At 47.6% G+C, this 17,754-nt stretch overlaps 1 protein-coding gene across 5 annotated transcripts in view; it reads right to left on the bottom strand.

The window, feature by feature from the left end:
* The window catches only part of MUS81 (MUS81 structure-specific endonuclease subunit), a 1,262,762-nt gene that overhangs the window by 82,095 nt on the left and 1,162,913 nt on the right, over positions 1–17,754 (bottom strand). For all 5 annotated transcript variants that reach the window (XM_069645007.1, XM_069645006.1, XM_069645008.1 and 2 more), the window contains one exon: positions 9,885–9,988. In XM_069645007.1, the coding sequence (XP_069501108.1) occupies positions 9,885–9,988 (104 nt within the window). The remainder of the gene's footprint in view (positions 1–9,884; positions 9,989–17,754) is intronic.

The raw sequence follows: 17,754 nt of genomic DNA, 5'->3' as shown, positions 1-17,754 counted from the left end.
TGCCGGCTTCTCTCAAAAGGCGCGGACAGAACTGAGCCCTGTGATTCAAAAATCGCCATCATCTCCTTGCGAAAGGCGTCCCATTCCACAGGAGAAGAATGCTTGTCGGGACAGGCGACGGGTGACGACTCTTCCGCGAGTGCCTAGAGGAGGCAGAGGAATGGCGGGAACCACTCCGGGACAGAGACCCCGCCCCCCCTGGACTGGAGGAAACGCGTACCGAAGAGGATACTCCCAGTCCACTACGAACGCGTTCCCTAGAGCTCCTCCCGGTGGAAATTCCCTTGAGCAATACTGATCGCATTTCCGGTTGATACTGGTGGCGAACAGATCCACTTGAGGGGTTCCCCAAAGGGCGCAGATCTCTTGAAGGACTTCCTGAGCTACTTCCCACTCGTGGGAGACTGTTCTGCCTGCTCAGAGCGTCCGCCGTCAAGTTCTTCTCTCCGGCTAGGTGAACTGCTGATAGAGATTCCTTCTTGAATTGCCCAGTGAAGCATCCGTGACTACTGTCATCTCTGGCCATGGTTGCCAAAACTGTTCTCCTTTCAAGATGTTCTCCTGTCAGGCCCACCACTGAAGGTCTCGAGCTACTCTGTCCGGGATTAGTAGGAGATTTGACATTCTCCCTGAGAATTGTGACCACTGGGTCCCTAGTGCCCACTGGAGAGATATCATTCTCAGGCGAGCCTCTGGCACTAAAAAGAGGCAGGATGCCATGAGGCTGAGCAACCTCAAAAAGTCGAAGGCTGGTAGACGTTGGGCATTTTGAAACCTGGTGACCATCTATAGAATATCTTGAGCTCTCACCTCTGGTGGCAAGGCTTTTCCCAGGGACGTGTCCAGGACTGCTCCAATGAACTGGAGTCTCTGTGATGGTATCATCTGCGACTTCTTTAAGTTGAGGTAGAAGCCCAGCTTGTGAAGGAAGTTTCCTGCATAAGGAGCGGGTCTGATGGTGGCTGACACTCCAGAGTTTGTAGGAAAGGCAGGTATTAACCTTGGGCAACTGTCTCCAACGCCCAAGCATCTGACGTAATAGCCTGCCATTCTGCCAGATGTTGAGTTAACCTGCCCCCTACTGGTGTCTTGTGAGGGGAGACCTCGTACGGGTTTAGAAGCGGCTGATGCAGATGTTGAGGGTAAAGTAGCACCTGCTGGTGCAGATTTTGTACCTTTGACCCGTCCACCACGGGTGATTCGTCTCTGGCCCCTTTGAGCTGGCTGTCCTCTGCCTTTTCTGAATGCGGAGTAAAAGCGAAAGGACTTACCCCTCCAGGATGTACCTGTGGGGCGATTTGGAGTTTGCCGGATTGCAGCCCCAAGGGATTTTGCTGCTGCTTTGGACGTTTGCAATTTTTCCAGGCTGTCATCAGCCTTCTTTCCAAATAGAGAAGTGCCGTCAAAGGGCACATTTAGAAGTCTGGCTTGCACATCTGGAGCAAAACCAGACTTACGCAACCACGCAAATCTGCGGATTATGGTACTCGCCGCCATGGCCCTGCTGATGCCGTCAGCAGAGTCAATGCCTGTTTGAAGGGATTCACACATTGCATCCTTTCCATCCCTGATGATGTTTAAGAATGCTTCCCGTTCTTCCCCTTCTGGGAGACAGCCGCAGATGAAACACACTCCCAAAGGGTGTGGCTGAATCTTGCTAGCGTGCAAGTGGCGTTGATAGATTTAAGCGCCATACTACATGCCGAAAAGACTTTTTGACATGGCGTCAAATCTTTTATCATCCCTGTCTTGTGGAATAGTGGGATATGCCAGCTTACTGTTTGATGAAGTCGCTGCCTGCACAACTAAACTCTCTGGAGTTGGATGTTTGCTTAGATATTCGGGATCTGAAGCTGATACTCTGTATTTAGCAGAGAGTTTTTTATTTACTGCAGGGATAACTTTAGGAGTCTCCCAATTTGCAGATATTTTCCTTTGCAGAGCAGCATGAAAAGGGACATCGGGATCCTCTTGGGGACCTTTATCTAATATATCAGTAAGTTCATCTTGCTGAAAAGAAGGTGCAGTTGTAGTCCACCCCATAAATTCAATTATTCTAGCCATAAGAGCCCTATAAAGGTATCTCAGCATGTTCTCCAGGTTCTGGTCTAGCAAACTACTTCTGGAGAAGTATCTATACCAATCGCCCCATGTAGAGACTCCTGTAGGTCTTTCAACCTATTTTCTTCAGAGATGAATTCCTCTGGAATGGGTACTGTAGTCCAAAAGGTCTCTCATTGTCAGAGTTCTCCCCTTCCTCATATATGGAGGACAAGGCCATAAAGTAGTCAGATCTAGGATATGGAGTAAAACCCATTTCTAGAGAAGGAGCCAAATTTGTTACTGCCTGAGAAAACGTTGTGGTTGTCGACGTAGACGTTGTAGGCTTCGACAATCCTGTAAAAGGCGTCGAAAAAGGCCTCGAACTCGCGAGGATCAGAATCCTACTTGGCATCGTCGAGATGGTCGATGGCACTCTCGACGTCATGGTCGGGGCTTTCGACACCTCTGATGCCTGTGACGTAGTGGCAGTTCTAGGCTTATCCTTCATCGGAGTCGACGACGGCGTCGATGAAGCAGATTTATGCGTCGAAGGTCCCTTCGACAATGGCGTCGATGACGCAGATTTGTGTGTTAAGGGAACCTTCGACGATGGCGCCGATGACGCAGTCTTATTGCCTTCACTCGAGGTTTCATTGTGCTCGATTTTTACTCGCCGGGTTCAACGACTCGCAGCGTTTTAGTTTTGAGTATCACCTTTAGACGTCTGAGGGGGTCGAGGGCACTTTCTTGAAAACGCTAAGCATTTTTTTACGGAATTTCTCCCACTTAGCCGGAGAGCTGTGTTTCGTGGGGCAGGTGACACTTTCCGGGGAACTAGAGTAAGAAGAAGAGGGAGATCTATGGCGCCTCTTCTTAGAATGTCTCGATCTCGAAGAATGATGGGAACCGCTTCGAGATCTCGATCGGGAATGTTTCTTTTGGCGACGAGAAGACTAATGTCTCGACTCAGCAGAAGAAACTTTTGAAGTGGTACAAGTTTTAAAAGCCTTACCTCTTTCTAACTTCCCCTTACGCTCCTTCAAGGCTTTCGCCGTCATGGACACACAGTCCTCACACTCCGAACAGTGATGCGCCGATCCCAGGCACCACAAAAAGATCCTGAGAGGGTCAGTTAAAGACATTTTCTTTCCAGAGTCGTGTCATTTTTTAAACCCGGACCGTGGAGTCGATGGTTCGGATGAAGATTCCATCGTTATAAATTTAGATTTTCAAAGAAATTAGATTTTTATGAAGAATGGAACCGAGCGTTACGTTTCTGAGGCTCAGGAAGCGCGGAAAAACGGAACTGAGCAACGGAGGCTGCGCAAGACTATTTGTACTCATGATGACGTTGGCGCCAATACAGAGGCTGTTGAGGGACACCGATTCGAGGGACGTCGACGCGCAGCGCCCTCTACTGGAAAACATTTCCGAGGCCAGCAAGCTGGAAATGGATTATCAAAGATAAGGAATAAGTCGGAGGACACAATCCCTTCGAAATAACAGTTTGCTGTCCAAGGCCTGTCCCTGGGTGTTGTGGGTGAAGAGCTTCTCTAGTTTCTGTTGAAAACCAGGAAAGTTGCGTAACAAGGGATCGTCTCTGTTGACTAATGGAATGGACCAGTCCGCTGCATAACCCCCTCCACCACACATAGGACAGCACAAAGGCTACCTTCGATAGATCAGTGGGAAAGACAAACGGTCTACACAGGAAGTGCAGGCAGCATTGGTTCATGAAGACCGCAAACCTCTTGGGATCCCAGATGAACCGTTCTGGGGTGCTAACAGGATGTTCCCTGGTACTACCACCTGAACAGGGGCCATTGGCTGCAGTATCCAAGCTGGTGGGGCTACACCCGGCCTGCGTTTGTAACAGCTGATGAGCCTACTCGTCCGTTTGGTCTCTGTTCACCTCCAACTCCCGCCGTAAGGCGTTCATCTCAGACTTTGCTGCATGCACCTCCACACGCAGCTCACCCAGCAACTGGGACAAGTGATCTACCTCTGAGGCCTCCATAACGCTCAGGCAGAGTGTTTTTAAGGTAGGTTTCGCGTTCTGTAACACTTACCTGGACTCTGCTGGTGCGTTGGGAGCCTCCTCTCAATGGGTACTGTGGGCGACCTGGCCGGGGTTACGTGCTGGTTCTGTAAACAGAGAAATGACGGGGTTCCTCAAAACTGTCTTTTCCTCCACTCCTGTGACCCAGCCCCATTTAACTTCACGGGATGTAGGGTACAAGCTCACCTGTATGATTTGAAGGGTGAGCTCTCCATCCTGCGCCTTGCAGGGGCGCTAAGTTCCTGAAGAAAGGCTGTTGCCAGTTACTTCACTGGCGCTCTAGTCCAGTCCTGCTGTGACTTGAGGTACAGCCTCTATGGTAGTGGTCAGATTTGCACAGTTCAACTCTTCACAAGAGTTACGGTTCTTCCTGCTGGATGGTGGAAGCGCCTAGTTATGAAGGTGAGTCTTGTCTTTTATGCGTTCACAATGCATGAAAGTCGGACTTTTGCATGGGGCGCATGTGCAGGCGAGCGTGTGGAACTAGTTAGATGCAGGAGGCCATCAACCCCAACAGTCGCATGGCTTTGCGTACGGTCAACTCGTGACTGGCTACATAGTGAGGGATCTGGAAGAGCATGTTTCGAACTCTCTCTTTGGAGGGAAAGACGAGGCAGTCTTTGGTCCGAAATGGAGCCCCCAGAAACTGTTTGACTTGGCTGGGGTTTAGACTGGACTTTTTCCTCATTGATCGAGAACCCTAGCCTGAAGAGGAGATCTAGTGTCTTTTGGGTATTTGTTAGGCATGTTCCGTACAAATCCCCTGTTATGAGCCAATCGTCGAGGTAAGGATAGACTGGGATGGACTATGTGCAGGTGAGCAGCTACTACCATCAGTACCTTTGTGAACACACGTGAAGCTGAGGCAATGCCAAGTGGAAGAACCTTGAACTGATAGTGGGTGCCCTCCATCATGAACCTTAGGTATTTTCTGTACGCTGGCAACACCGAAATATGAAAAGTATGCATCTTTCATATCCAATCTAGCCATGTAATCCCCCTGCAGCAACAGTGGGATTACCTCCTGCAGTGTTGTCATTCTGAACCTTTGTGGGTTGACATACTTGTTCGCTGGGCGAAGGTCTAACACAAGGCGAATGGTGAGATCCTTTTTGGGTACAAGGAAGTACCCTGAACAAATACCCTTGTTTACCTGGTGAATGGGGATGACTTCTACGGCGCCCCTTTCCAGAAGGATCAGCACCTCTTCCAGCAGGATTTGCACTTGTGCTGGCAATAGGCGTCTGCTCTTCGGTGGGTGGTATCAAAGCGGCCAGTGAAACTCGATGCAGTAGCTGTGGGTAACGGTCTTTAACACCCACTGGTCTGATGTGATCCGGCGAGACACTGAGGTGGAGGCCCGGGAGCCTCTTGGAGTAGAGTTCCTGCATCTACCCTTGCCCTCTACTAGGACCTCTCTGCTGGTACTGGTTGTTACCTGAAGTGCATTGGCCGGAGTATCAGGGGGTACTTCCAGAGCCATATTGTCCATGGGGACACCAGGAGAAAGATTGACCACGAAAGGAACGGCAAAAGCTGGAGCCTCCACGCTGGTGGAAGGGCTAGGCCGTGATCTGGCAGAGTGATTTCAGCTTTTCGTGCTCCTTCCTGGCAGTCTCCAGGGAGTCATCAACAGCTTTACCAAAGAGGTTGGAGTCCTCGACTGGTTTATCAATAAGAGAAGCCTGAGTTTCTGGTTTAAAACCCAAGTTCTTCAGCCAGGCGTGTCTCTTAAGTAGAGTTCCCTGGGCTAGAGTGTGTCCGGCAGTCTCAGCAGTGTCCAGAGTATTTTATAATATATTGTGGGTCACCTGTCTGCCTTCAGTGACGACCGCCAGGGTCTGATCGCGTGTGCTGTGGGACCTCTTGAAGGCCTTCCTCGAGTAGGCTCCATTGGACGTTGCTGTAGCTAGCCAGGAGAGTCGTATTGTTAGTGATCCTGGTTGAATAGGCCGCCGAGGTAGTGATACGTTTCCCGAGCGCATAAAGTTTCTTGCAATCTTTATCCGGTGGGGCTTCCGCCGTGGACAGTGGAACCCCACCCTCATTCTAGTGGTTGTAACCACCAGGGAGTCCGGTGTGTTATGACCCCGTATGTACAAGGGGTCGGAAGGAGATGGGCGGAACAATCTTTCAACCCAAGGGTTGACTGCCCGTGTGAGGGATGGTGATAAAGAAGGAGCTAGGTGCTTCAGGAACTGCCTCGTGTGTAGCAATCTCGAAATGATCGTCCGCCCTCTTTAAAATGGCACGGAACAACATTTGGTCATCCACAGGTGACGACTCCCTTCGTAGAGGTGAAAAATGTGGGTCTAGACAAATTATGTCCAGGTTAGGGGTGCGAGTAGGTGATAGCCAAGGGCTCTGATCCCCTGACTGATCCTGATCCATTATGGGTCTTGGTCAGCTGTGTCCTGAGCAAATGGGTCTATGTCTTCATAGGCCTCCTCCTGTTCGGAGACATCTAGGATAGCCTACTGGTAGCCTTGTACAGAGACGGGACATTTCTGCAATTTGTGTGGAATGGGGCAGGAGTCCTCTTCCCTAGGTCTCTTGTGAGTTATATATTTATCTAAAAAAAAAAATCAATAAATGTGGCTATTTTGTCCATATAATTTTCAAATCTTTCCCTGGTCCACAGGGAAGATGCAGAAGTGTCTGGAGGTGGAAAAGTTTGACTAGAAGTGCAAGATTTTCTTGATAAGACCTTCGAGAAAGGCTGGGGGGCTTCAGAATACTCCTCTCGACGAGAGGAGGTTCCCTTGTGTTCTGCAGCAGCCGAAATAATAGCCGCGAGACTCTCGCGTATTTTCGGCGGCTGAATGGCAGGTTTCCACGCCATCGCGGTTGTCGAATCCATCAAAGCATTAGGTGTTTGTGCACCTTTGGACAGCGTTGTTACGCTCACCTGGTATCCACAGGAGCGCCACACGATACTGGATGGAGGTCTACGCACTATCCTGGACCCCTCTCTGCTTGGTTATGTGCCAGACGTTGGGTAGCACCTATAACAGGAGAATGGAGGGTTAAGATACTGGTTCTGTGATGGGTGGACTCCCACCTCCCTCTGGTCCAAATCCCCTCCGTTGGGGTTATTGCTCAACTTAGGTTTTTGTGCCTTGAACTCTCCGTCCTGCGTCTCTGTGCAGGGGCGCGTGGTTGGTGCGGGCGTTCCGTGGACATAGTTGCTTCACTGGTCCGTGTGCCCTTATGTTGGGTCCAGAATGGCTGTGACTCCGACTCTGCTTGCTGTCTTCCCGGTGAGTTATAATATCTTTTCCGTCTTTATTCTGTCCCTTTCTTTCCCTCCGTTTTCTCTGCCTTCTTGGTGTATTGCTCCACTACGCTGTTCCATAACAATGTCTCTTTGTTTTCACAGGGATGGTTGTGATCTCGCAGTTGCCACGCCGATGACCACGGTGAGTTATTGATGTGCGGAGCGCTGCACTGTTTATTGGTGTTAATTGCTAACCTGTGTTCTCTTCTTTGTACAGGTTGCAGTGATGTTCTGGAGTGATGAGCGATCGAAGCGCTGCTTGCCCAGGTAAGTGCTTTGTTAATGCTGACCTTGTTCCTTCTCCCTTGCAGGTTGTGGTAAAACCCAGAGATGGGCGAGGTAAGAGAAGCGCAGCGTGCTGTCAGGACTCGCGGCTTGCCCAGGTAAGAAATGTTATTAATGCGGTCCCTGTTTCTTTACCTTTGCAGGTTGCGGCGAACTCCAGAGATGGGCGAGGTAAGCGAAGCGCAGGATGGATTCAAGGCCGGTTACTTCACAGGTAAGTGTTCTTGCTTGCTAATGCTGTTCTTGTTCTTCCAGGTTATTAATGGAATCCGGATCTAGGGCTTCAGGAGCGGGCCACTGGAGAAGTAGATGAGCAGGAGCTGGATACAGTGAGCGTTACGCTGCAGGAGTGCAGAATAACTCGAAGCGTGTTCTGCTGTTTGGGTGTGGTTTAAATAGCCCAGGTAAAGTAGTTCCAGGCCAAGTAGTTCCTGGCCCAGCCACACCCAAAACACTAGACCGCATGGCTTGGTTCTAAAGAACTGAGCTGTTTAATAGGCCTCCATATTGGATTAAGGTCCAAAACTGGTATTGCTTTATTCCTGATAATGAGCCTGGCGCCAAAGGTGCCAGGACTGACTCCATGTATGTTTCTGATGGAGTTATAAGGCCCTTGGGGCCAGTCTGAAGGGCTTTAGCCCCACTGCTGCCAGGGGGCTGTTATACCTGAGGGGGTCAGGGGCATGGATCTTGACTGTGTTTCGGCGACCATATGCTTTTTTGGGTGAACGCTGCGAAGACGGTTGCATGGAGGGTGCTGAACTGCGGGATTCGGGAGGTGCCGAAGTTTTCGGCAGCCCTGTAAGTGTTGCACGCTTCTTCAACGCTTCCGTCGAGGAGTCCTTGGGGGTTGTGTGTTTAGTACTCTGGTGCGTGAGTGCCCCTGTCGCCGGGTTGTAAACTCCCCATAATAGAGCCGGTGGCCTGTCTGTCATCGGCCGGGCATTTGGAAACCCAAACATTCAGCCGAATGGTGGATGGCTTACAATTCGGAGCCGTGGCTACCGATGGATTCCTCGTCATCCGAAGCGACAGCGCCAACGGGAAAATGGCTTTCAGCCTGCACAGCGTAGGCCACCCACCGTTTATTCCACCTGTCCTTTAACGTCTTGGGACGCAAGAGCTTGCAGGACTTACATGAACGCTCATCGTGGTCTCGAGGTAGACACTGATTGCAACGCAATGGGTGGCCTTCCACAGCAATTTGACGTTACACGACGGACAACATTTAAAAGGCATCCTCTCCATAGCAGAGGGTGACGGTAGCCAGACCAAATAGGGAAAGAGAAGGGAAAAGGAAATTCATTCTTGAAAAAGAATAAACCCAGGGCCCCACTATCTCTACTGCAAGGGCTTGGCCGGAGGGCCGAGGCCATGTGGTCGACAAACATCGAGCAGTTCATCAGTCGCCGAGCAGTAGTGGATGTCTTTGGCGGCAGGAAGCCCACGAGGCAGTCGTTGAAAAGAAGTAGTCGGGAGACTAGACGACCGTAGGTCGTGGGACAAGTAAGAAATATTTACTCTTGTGAGCTCCGCATGAGGCAACCAACTAGTTGGGTGGAAAAAAACTATCCGAGAGACCTCGACACTTGAGGGATTTTGGGTACACTACATGTCAAGTTAAGGATAGTGTTACAGTCACACCCATGTCGACTGCCCCTTTCGATCTTCGCAAAAAAGATGCAATACTCTGCGATTACCACTAGAGTCGGACTATATGCACAGCATGTGACTAAGCAGATTCACAAGCATCATAAATATATATATATATATATAAAACCGTAACCACAGCATGGTATTACTGGATGCCATCTTGGAAATGGATTTTAGTACATGCGGCATATTACTTTGTGACTGGACAGTGCAGTTTGAGACTAGTGCCACATTGTGCTAATGGAGAAGTGCAGTTACTTTAGAGCTAAGCTGCAGGATATCGTATTGAGGCACACAATGTCTCAAGATTACAAATGTTGATGACAAATACTGTAATTGATCGTCGAACTCTATCATAGTCAAAATTCTGCTGCCTTTACTTTAGTGCTGGCAGACAAGAACACATTTCTGCAGTGTTGAAAACATCTCACTGGCTGCCAATCAACGGTCACAGAGTTTAGGCATTCATTACTTAATAGTGCCCTTCATCTTAGAGTTTTCATTCATTAGACTGTGCCTGTCCATACTGGAACAATGTCTACTGATTCATTTGTCTGATAGCCATACCTTGCCAGTGTGTCATACTTTTCCAAGATGGCTGCTGCCTTTTCTCCGCTCACTCCACTGATCTGCATTAGCTGACGAGCGAACACTTCCTTCACAGTTTGCGCCTACAATACAGTTTGTTCAGCACATTAGAACAGATATTTACAAAGCAATATGCCTAACAACTGTTTTACTGTACATAAATCCAATAGACAATTGTAAATACATCATAACATGTTTGTTATTTACAAACAGTTGTCGACAACCGTTAGAAAAGCGCCTGGTAGTCTGTTGCCCAATTCATTTAATGGACGTAACCTATACTAGGTATAAAAACAACCCCAGCGAACAACATGCAAGAGTGCATTCGTTTTGCAGCTTTCTTTTGAATACTCTGTGGTCTACGTTTTGCCTTTGAAGAAGTCTACTGTATACTACATTGCCATGACAAGAGAATCACTCAGCTAAACCTGGCACTAAACACGTCTGTAATTGAGAGACAAATAGCACACTTGACAATTAGCTTCTTCAAAAGTGGATACAATTTAAGGGAGGTTTTCACCCAAACAATTTCTGAGATAGATGGGGACAATGGAATGCTTCAAAATACACTATATTGATGTTGGGCAAAATTGCCTGTAATTTAAATACAACTGTAATTAGTGTTTGGATAATTTCTAGGAATTTTAAGGGGATTTTGGAGCAAATACCACAATTTAAAGCACATTGGATAAGGAATTTTAAGTCAGAAGGACAACTTAAGAGGGTTTTTGGAGTGCTCTTTCACAATGGAAATGAGTAGCACATGATAGCATGTAGAGCACATTAGACTTCAAAGACAATTTTGCATGGGTTTTGGGGATCACTAAATGTAGTTTGAGAAATGACTGCATTTTCATGCAAATACAAGCCAAATGCAACTTTCCAGAGGATGTTTGCGTTAGCCCCCCCATCCCCCTTTATGGAAATTAGTGTCAAATTATAGATTTGAAGACACCTTTGCCTAGTGCCATATGAGACAACTGAGGTGATAGAATGTCTGGGTTCTTGTCTATGAAACACTGGTGGAACCTTCATTTTATTGATTGGTTTTATGACTTTGTTTCTTCACTGGCCTACTACTAAAACTCCCAGGAACAGCATTAGTTGCAGCCAAGCTCAGTGATAGCCCATTAGACATCAGTGTATTTTTGTATGCACACTTTAGTTAGAAGCATACCAGAGTCTGTCTTTTGTATCCATTAGGGCTGCCCCTTCCAGGCATAAATTGCCAGATGCATCAGCTGTGCATAAGGCAAGCTCATCTGCACACATCTGCAGCCAGGATGGGGCAACTGTCATCCTCCCTGATCAAATGACATACCACTCACTTTTTAACTTTATTTATTACAGACATTTTGCGAGTTAACCAAAAGGTATGTTACAGCATGTATAACAGTTTATGCATATATCATACTGTCTTGGCATATTGTAATATCTACACACATGGGGGGTGAGGGGGGGTGCGGAGGAGGGGGAGGTGGGAGTGGATGAGGGGAATAGGAGTAGGGGGGCAGAGGGGTGGGGAGAATTTTAGGATGTATTGTCATTCGGGAGATGCTGTGACTTTTCTCGACTCTTCTTCTTCGGCAAGTAGATATGATCTGAGTGGGGCCCATATATCCTTAGGTCTGGAGGGTGAGTTTATTCCCCGGACGTATGACTCCTGTGTATTAAGTATCTCATCCAGTTTTCGTGCGTGGGAGGGGATCTTTAGATTTCCATTTCTTTAGGATATTCCGTTTAGCCACTGCACCTCCTATTGTGAATAGTCTTCGGGTCTTCTTCCCAGAAGGAAAGTTCCTCACACTAAAGGAAATCCAAAACAGAACAGGGAAAAGCCTAACCACAACATTACACCACCAACGGCTTAAGGCCGCGTGCAAGACAAAATGGCCATCCTTCCCCAGCGCGCCTCTGACACAAATTCCTAACTGAAATTCTCACTGAAGAAGGCTTCACAGGTACTGTGTCCACCCTATACAGAACTGTGCAAGCAAACACCATCCAAGAACAATATGAAAACAAAATGGGAAAAAGACCTAAACATCCAGATAGAGGAACAACAATGGGCAAACTACTGTAAATACACCAAAGCCATATCCCTTTGCGCCACTTTAGGCTTATACAATTCAAGATCCTGAACCAACTCCATATTACACCCAAACAAATAGCCCATTTCACCCCCGACAAGCCACAACCATGCCACAAATGCGGGTCACTTAACGCAACAGCCATCCATATGTACTGGGAATGCCCACTAATCCAACAATACTGGAAAGAGGTCGCCAATACAATGAATTTTACCACTCTCACTTTTTAACGGTCCTTTTGGAGCCACTTTCTGTTGAACAGTCAGGCTTTCATCAATTATTCATTCATTAGGCCCGATGATAGACACACAAAACCATACCAGCATCATGCAGAAAGGCACCAATATTGGAACCCATAGTGAAAAAACACAATTGCTGCTATCAATGTACATTTTATGACGAAACATAATGTGGCAAATTGTATCCATTGTGGGATACTACTTTACGATACATTGTATGGCGCAGAGGGGGATTAGCAGTTATAATCTAGATCATACTTTACAAAATAAAAATCTTGCTTTGAGGCGAGATACCAGACTGATCTATGTGCCTGTACTTTCTCACCTACATAGACAAAACTTTCTATTGTCAGACCTAGTACGATAGTCGCTTGTTTTGTTCCTCCCCTACCTTTCTGCACCCCTCTCCCTCACCTTTGTTTTTTTCCAGCTCTACCAGAAATGTCGTCAAGCCTAGTACGGTAGTCGCATGTCTGTTTCCATTTCCTTCCCACTCTCCCCCTCCCTTCCTTATCTATGTCTTAGCTCTTGCACTATCTGAAATGTCGTCAGGCCGAGTATGATAGTTAATTTCACATCCTTACTGATCATGGCCTGTAAGAATGTCATTGTTTTTTCCCTTGTTCCCTCCCTTGCCTTGAAGCGCTTTGAAACTCATTGTGTATAGGCGCTATAAAAATAAACTATCATATCATAGGTATACATAGCTCCAAGTTATGATTGACTCTTCCCCAGCACCATGGTCACAGAACTTCTTGTGGATTTAAAAACAAAACTATTTTGGAGGACTTTAATCTGAATATTAATGACAATGAATTATTAGCCACAAGGGACCTTTGAAATAACCTTGAGGAACTAGACTTGTATCAATGGATTCAAACCACTACAGGATACATTTTAGACCTATCTGTCCAAAAGATATTTTGATATTTTCCCCACCCCTGCTTCTAGTTTGGTCAGATCAGTAGGCTATTATGTTCCAATAGGAGGCTGACCACCTTCCTTTGAAACAGACCCTCCCAAGAACAAATGGTTCTTTTTCTCTCCTCAACCTCAACCTCAATCTCTACCTGTGGCGTCCGTTAGGGCTCTATCCTATAGTCATGGCTCTTCAACATCTACCTGGCCCCTCTGGCCTACTTGATTGCGGCCTTCTCCACTCATTACCAGTGTTATGCAGACGACACACATCACTCCTTCAAACTGCCATCCTCTACCGCCTCACCCTCCTCTCTCATACAGACTGCTATTCAGACATTGTGCATTGCCAATGAACTCTGCCTTAATGCCAGTCCTTCTCATTGGGACGCCTGCTCCTTTCTTCCCTCCCACTCTCTGGCCAGCCTCCTTGGGTTCCCTTGCTTCACCCACCTGTGAGGCAAAAAGATAGGGTATCATCTTTGACTCCGCTCTCTCTTTACAGATCACAGACCTTGCCAAGAAGTCCAACTTTCAGCTCCACCTCCTTGGGGGCATTCTACCTTTCCTCACCTTCCTCCAGAAGCTCAAGGTCTCCAGAGCTCTGGTTCTCTCTCGCTATTTGAATGATCCATTCATCTGCCTAGTCGAAACTAGCAGTGAGGAAGGTCTAGATAACTGGGAATGTGTTGGAGAGATGTGAAATAATAGGATGGCCCGAAAATAGTTTTATTGTACTAATATGACCTAAACTATTAGACCATACAATAGACTACATTTAACTACAAGTGAACAAGTCACTGATCCATTATGCATTGTATTGTGTTATTAGCGTACTTATTGTCATGTGGAGCAATTTCGTTTGCTTTTGGTGATTGTGGGGTTTATCCTTTCCTTATTGCACAAAAGCAACATTGACACCACCCTATTACATTGAGCACTTGGAAGCATTGCGTTTTGACCTGTGCACATGTGCATGTATTGAGCGGTTTTTAGAATTTGTATTTTTCTATATAATGATTATTTGAACATATCATTCATTGATGCCTACAATTATTATTGAAATTATGTTTTTGTATTCTTTTGTTTTTTGTTCTGGGACTTGGTTGGTGTTATTTACTTTGATGGCCTTATTAGTGATCTTAGATCAATTGTTTCCTTATTCATCCCATGCAACACCAGCCTTCTTGTTGTTACAAGGGATAAAAAGGTAGCAGCACACAAGCGGAGGAGAGAGAAAGAAATCCACAAAAGGCTGCCTCAAGCACCCATAAATCAATAAACTAGAAACAATAGCGGTACACCAAACAAGCCACTTAAAAGGGCCTTGGACATCCTCCATTTTAAGATACCTTGTCCGACACCATCCACCACCAGGAACAAGCATGCCCCATTCACACCAAGCCATCAATATAACACACAGAGGACTTCAACAAAACAAGAGAAGCAACACCAGCCCGCAAACACCACAAGCGACTACCATAGGACCATTACCAGTGAATAGACAAATAACCAAAAATGTCTTCCACCAGGAATCATCTTCGTTTACTTTTAGCACTAACCATCACCCTTCCTCCAACACTCAGTGGAACTAAAACCACCAACCGGACACCAAGAAGAACTTGCTCAGTTTCTTTGAATACAAATGCAACCCAAGACTTTGGAAGCCCAAACCTCCAAGGAAGGAACGTTAGTCAGAAACCTGTGCAGTTCCCTTAGGGAACACTCCAAAAGATTTAGGACTACAGGTGTTAGCAGTAAACCCACTTGGTAGCAGTCTGTACCACCCAGATTTACCTGGTAGCTGTGGCTGAGCAGTCAGACTTCTCTCAAGAAGAGTTAGGCAGTATGCAAAGTATACACGATAGGCACTCAGACACACCAATACAAGCAGACACTGACCAGAGCTTTGGTATCAAAGTATATTATTTATTTAAAAACACACTGTGAAACACTCCAGCACTCTTATTGTAAAATATTCTAAACACAGTTACTATTGTAATATATACACCCCTTTTTCCTTATAAGATAAGTCTTAGTAAAACACCACTTATTTTCATACAGAGGTGAGCGCTTAACTAGATGGCACTCCTGTAACGCTCACCTGATTCCCACGGAGGCGCTGGTCTTGGCAGGAAGGTGTCTGTGACTCGAAAAGTGATGTGCAGGACTCGATTGGCTTCTGGGGTCGAACCTCTTCGCACTGTGTGTCTAGCTCGAAGGGTGAAGTTTCTGCAGGTGAAAGAATATGGGGGTTAATTCTTTTTTTTTTTTTTTTTTTCTTTTCTCTCTCTCTCTCTCTCTCCGCCCCCCTCCCCCCCCCCAGGTCAACGTGCTCACCTTAGATAGGTGAATGCTGGACTCTCCATCTGCGTCTGGTGCAGGTCGCCGTTGCCAGTTCCTTCACTGGTGAAACATAGGCCTCTTGAACTCAGGATCGTTACCGTCGTTAACTGCATGAGCGGTGAGTTTCCGGACACCTTTTTAGTCTTTAGGTGCGTGGCACGTTTAATATTAAACAGGACTCTGTATAAAGCTTTTCCTTTTTTGTCTTGTAGGACTCTTGAGATGGAAGATGGAGTGAAGCGCCTGGAAATGCGTAAGTAAATGCAAGCGCTTTAACTGTCTTTTTCCCTTGCAGCTTAGTTCGTGCTGAAGAGACGCCGGAGTATTTGCAGGCGTTCTATTGCGACGAGCGCGATGGGCGTAAGTAAATACCTGTCTAATGACTCTTCTTTGTCTTTCAGATGTTGGGTTGCAGCGCCGGAGTCCGCAGAATGCCAGTAAGTAATAGCAATGCTTTTGTCTTCACGGGCGGCGATGCAGCATGAAGAAATCCGGAATTCACGGTGTGCCGGTAAGTAATAACAATGCTTTTGTCTTTGCAGGCGGAGGTGCAGCGTGAAGAAACGGCCGCAGCCGATGGATCAGGTGAGTAAGCACTGCGTGTAAAGGTTGCCTTGCTAACCTGTTGTTTCTTGTCTTTGCAGGTGCTGCTGTTGACTGGATACAGGAATGGTAAGTATAATTCTTGCAGATTCAGGATCGAAAGAAGAAAGGCTGGAACAGACTCGGTAAGCGTTCTGCTGCAGATGCAGAATAACGCGAAGCACGTTTCATCTATCGGGTGTGGTTTAAATAGCCTTGAAGTGATGAGGCATCTTCCTCCACGGCCCCGCCTAGGTAAGAAAAGAGTTCCAGTTCCAGAAGAGTTCCAGTGCTGTATCCAGGGAGTGGAGCTTGCCCCACCCAGGTAAGAAAGTAGTTCCTGTTCACAGAGGATTTCTAAGTGGCTGGTAAGTAAGCAGCATGGTCTGCTGCAGGTAAGTCCACCCAAGCATCTTCACACATATTATGAGCCCGGCGCTTCCAGTGCCGAGACCGATGGTTTTGATGAGCCTGGTGCCACCGGCGCCAGGACAAGGTCCAAAAGGTCCCAGTGGGGACCGGCTGGTGCCTAGGATTAGGGGCCTGCTTCCAAGGACGTTGGGCTGGTCCTGGCTCCTTGGAAGCAGTGATCATGACAACTCCAATACGTTTGTGAAAAAGGGGGGGAAAAAGACAGAATATGGAAAGGTACACCACTCCAAGATTTAGGAACACTGTTAGCAAGGCAGAAGAGCAAAAGTCACTGGTGAGCCAAAGTCCAAAGGCTGGGCCCACTCTTAGAGAGAGCAGAGCACAAATGCGCCCAAGATCACACAGTTACACGATGCTTAGAAAGTCTTGCAGAGAGTTCAAAAAGAGTTTAGAGAGGCTCAGGAAAGTTTAGCCAGGGTGTCCCAGGCTAACCCAGGTTCGAAAGCCGGGGGCTAAATCTACCCCGTACAGTCGGTGGCAAGGGAAGCCAGGCGGGACACGGTCCCTTAAGTGGGAAGGATCCTCCAGCAGTGGCAGTTGTTCCTGGCAGTGGGTGCAAGTTGCGTCGTCGTCCAGGGGAAGAGAAGATCTCGACTTGGAGGAAAGATGAAGGTCATTGCACTGCCAGGGAAGAAACCAGCCGCAGAGTTTTCCGGTTAAAGGTGGTACCTTTTTTTCGCGGTCGTGGTAAAACGTGGTATCCCGGTTGCCGGGGTGCTTGGCACAGGCAAGGCGGCCACGAGGTACGTCGGGAAGGCGAAAAGACGGTGAAACTGGTTATCCCCACCAGTCAAAGGAGGAAGACTCTCCGGCGGGAGATCTCCTCTGTCGTTGGGAAAAGTGGTGAGACGGTTCAGCAGGGCTCCACTGGTGGTGTCGTCGTGGCAGGTCGGCTTAGCTTCTCCCTCGCCGGATTCTTAGGTCCTGTGGCGCCTTCTGAAGTTCCAGTCCCCAAAGCCCTGCTTTTATGCAGAAAACCCCCATTCACTCAGCCTAGCTGTCACTCAAACATGCTAAGTGGTTTGGGCCAATCAGGACGGAGTGCGACTTGAGTTGCCTAGGCAACTCAGTCCAGGGTGCCTAAATCCTCCTCCACCCCTCCTAAGTACCCCAGACAGAGTGGCACCACTTTGGAGGGCTTCTGTGGAGAAGCCCGCCAAAAAGTGGAACAAAGGGCTCGACTTGGGTTGGAGTCACAGAAGAGAACACAAACACCATTTTAGAATCAAGTTTTGGCAAAAA

Source organism: Ambystoma mexicanum, chromosome 2p (assembly GCF_040938575.1).
Source record: "Ambystoma mexicanum isolate Mex_15411 chromosome 2p, UKY_AmexF1_1, whole genome shotgun sequence".
Lineage (NCBI taxonomy): Eukaryota > Metazoa > Chordata > Amphibia > Caudata > Ambystomatidae > Ambystoma > Ambystoma mexicanum.
Note: the sequence above shows the minus strand (reverse complement) of the source record. Positions and strands in the feature narration are given on the sequence as shown.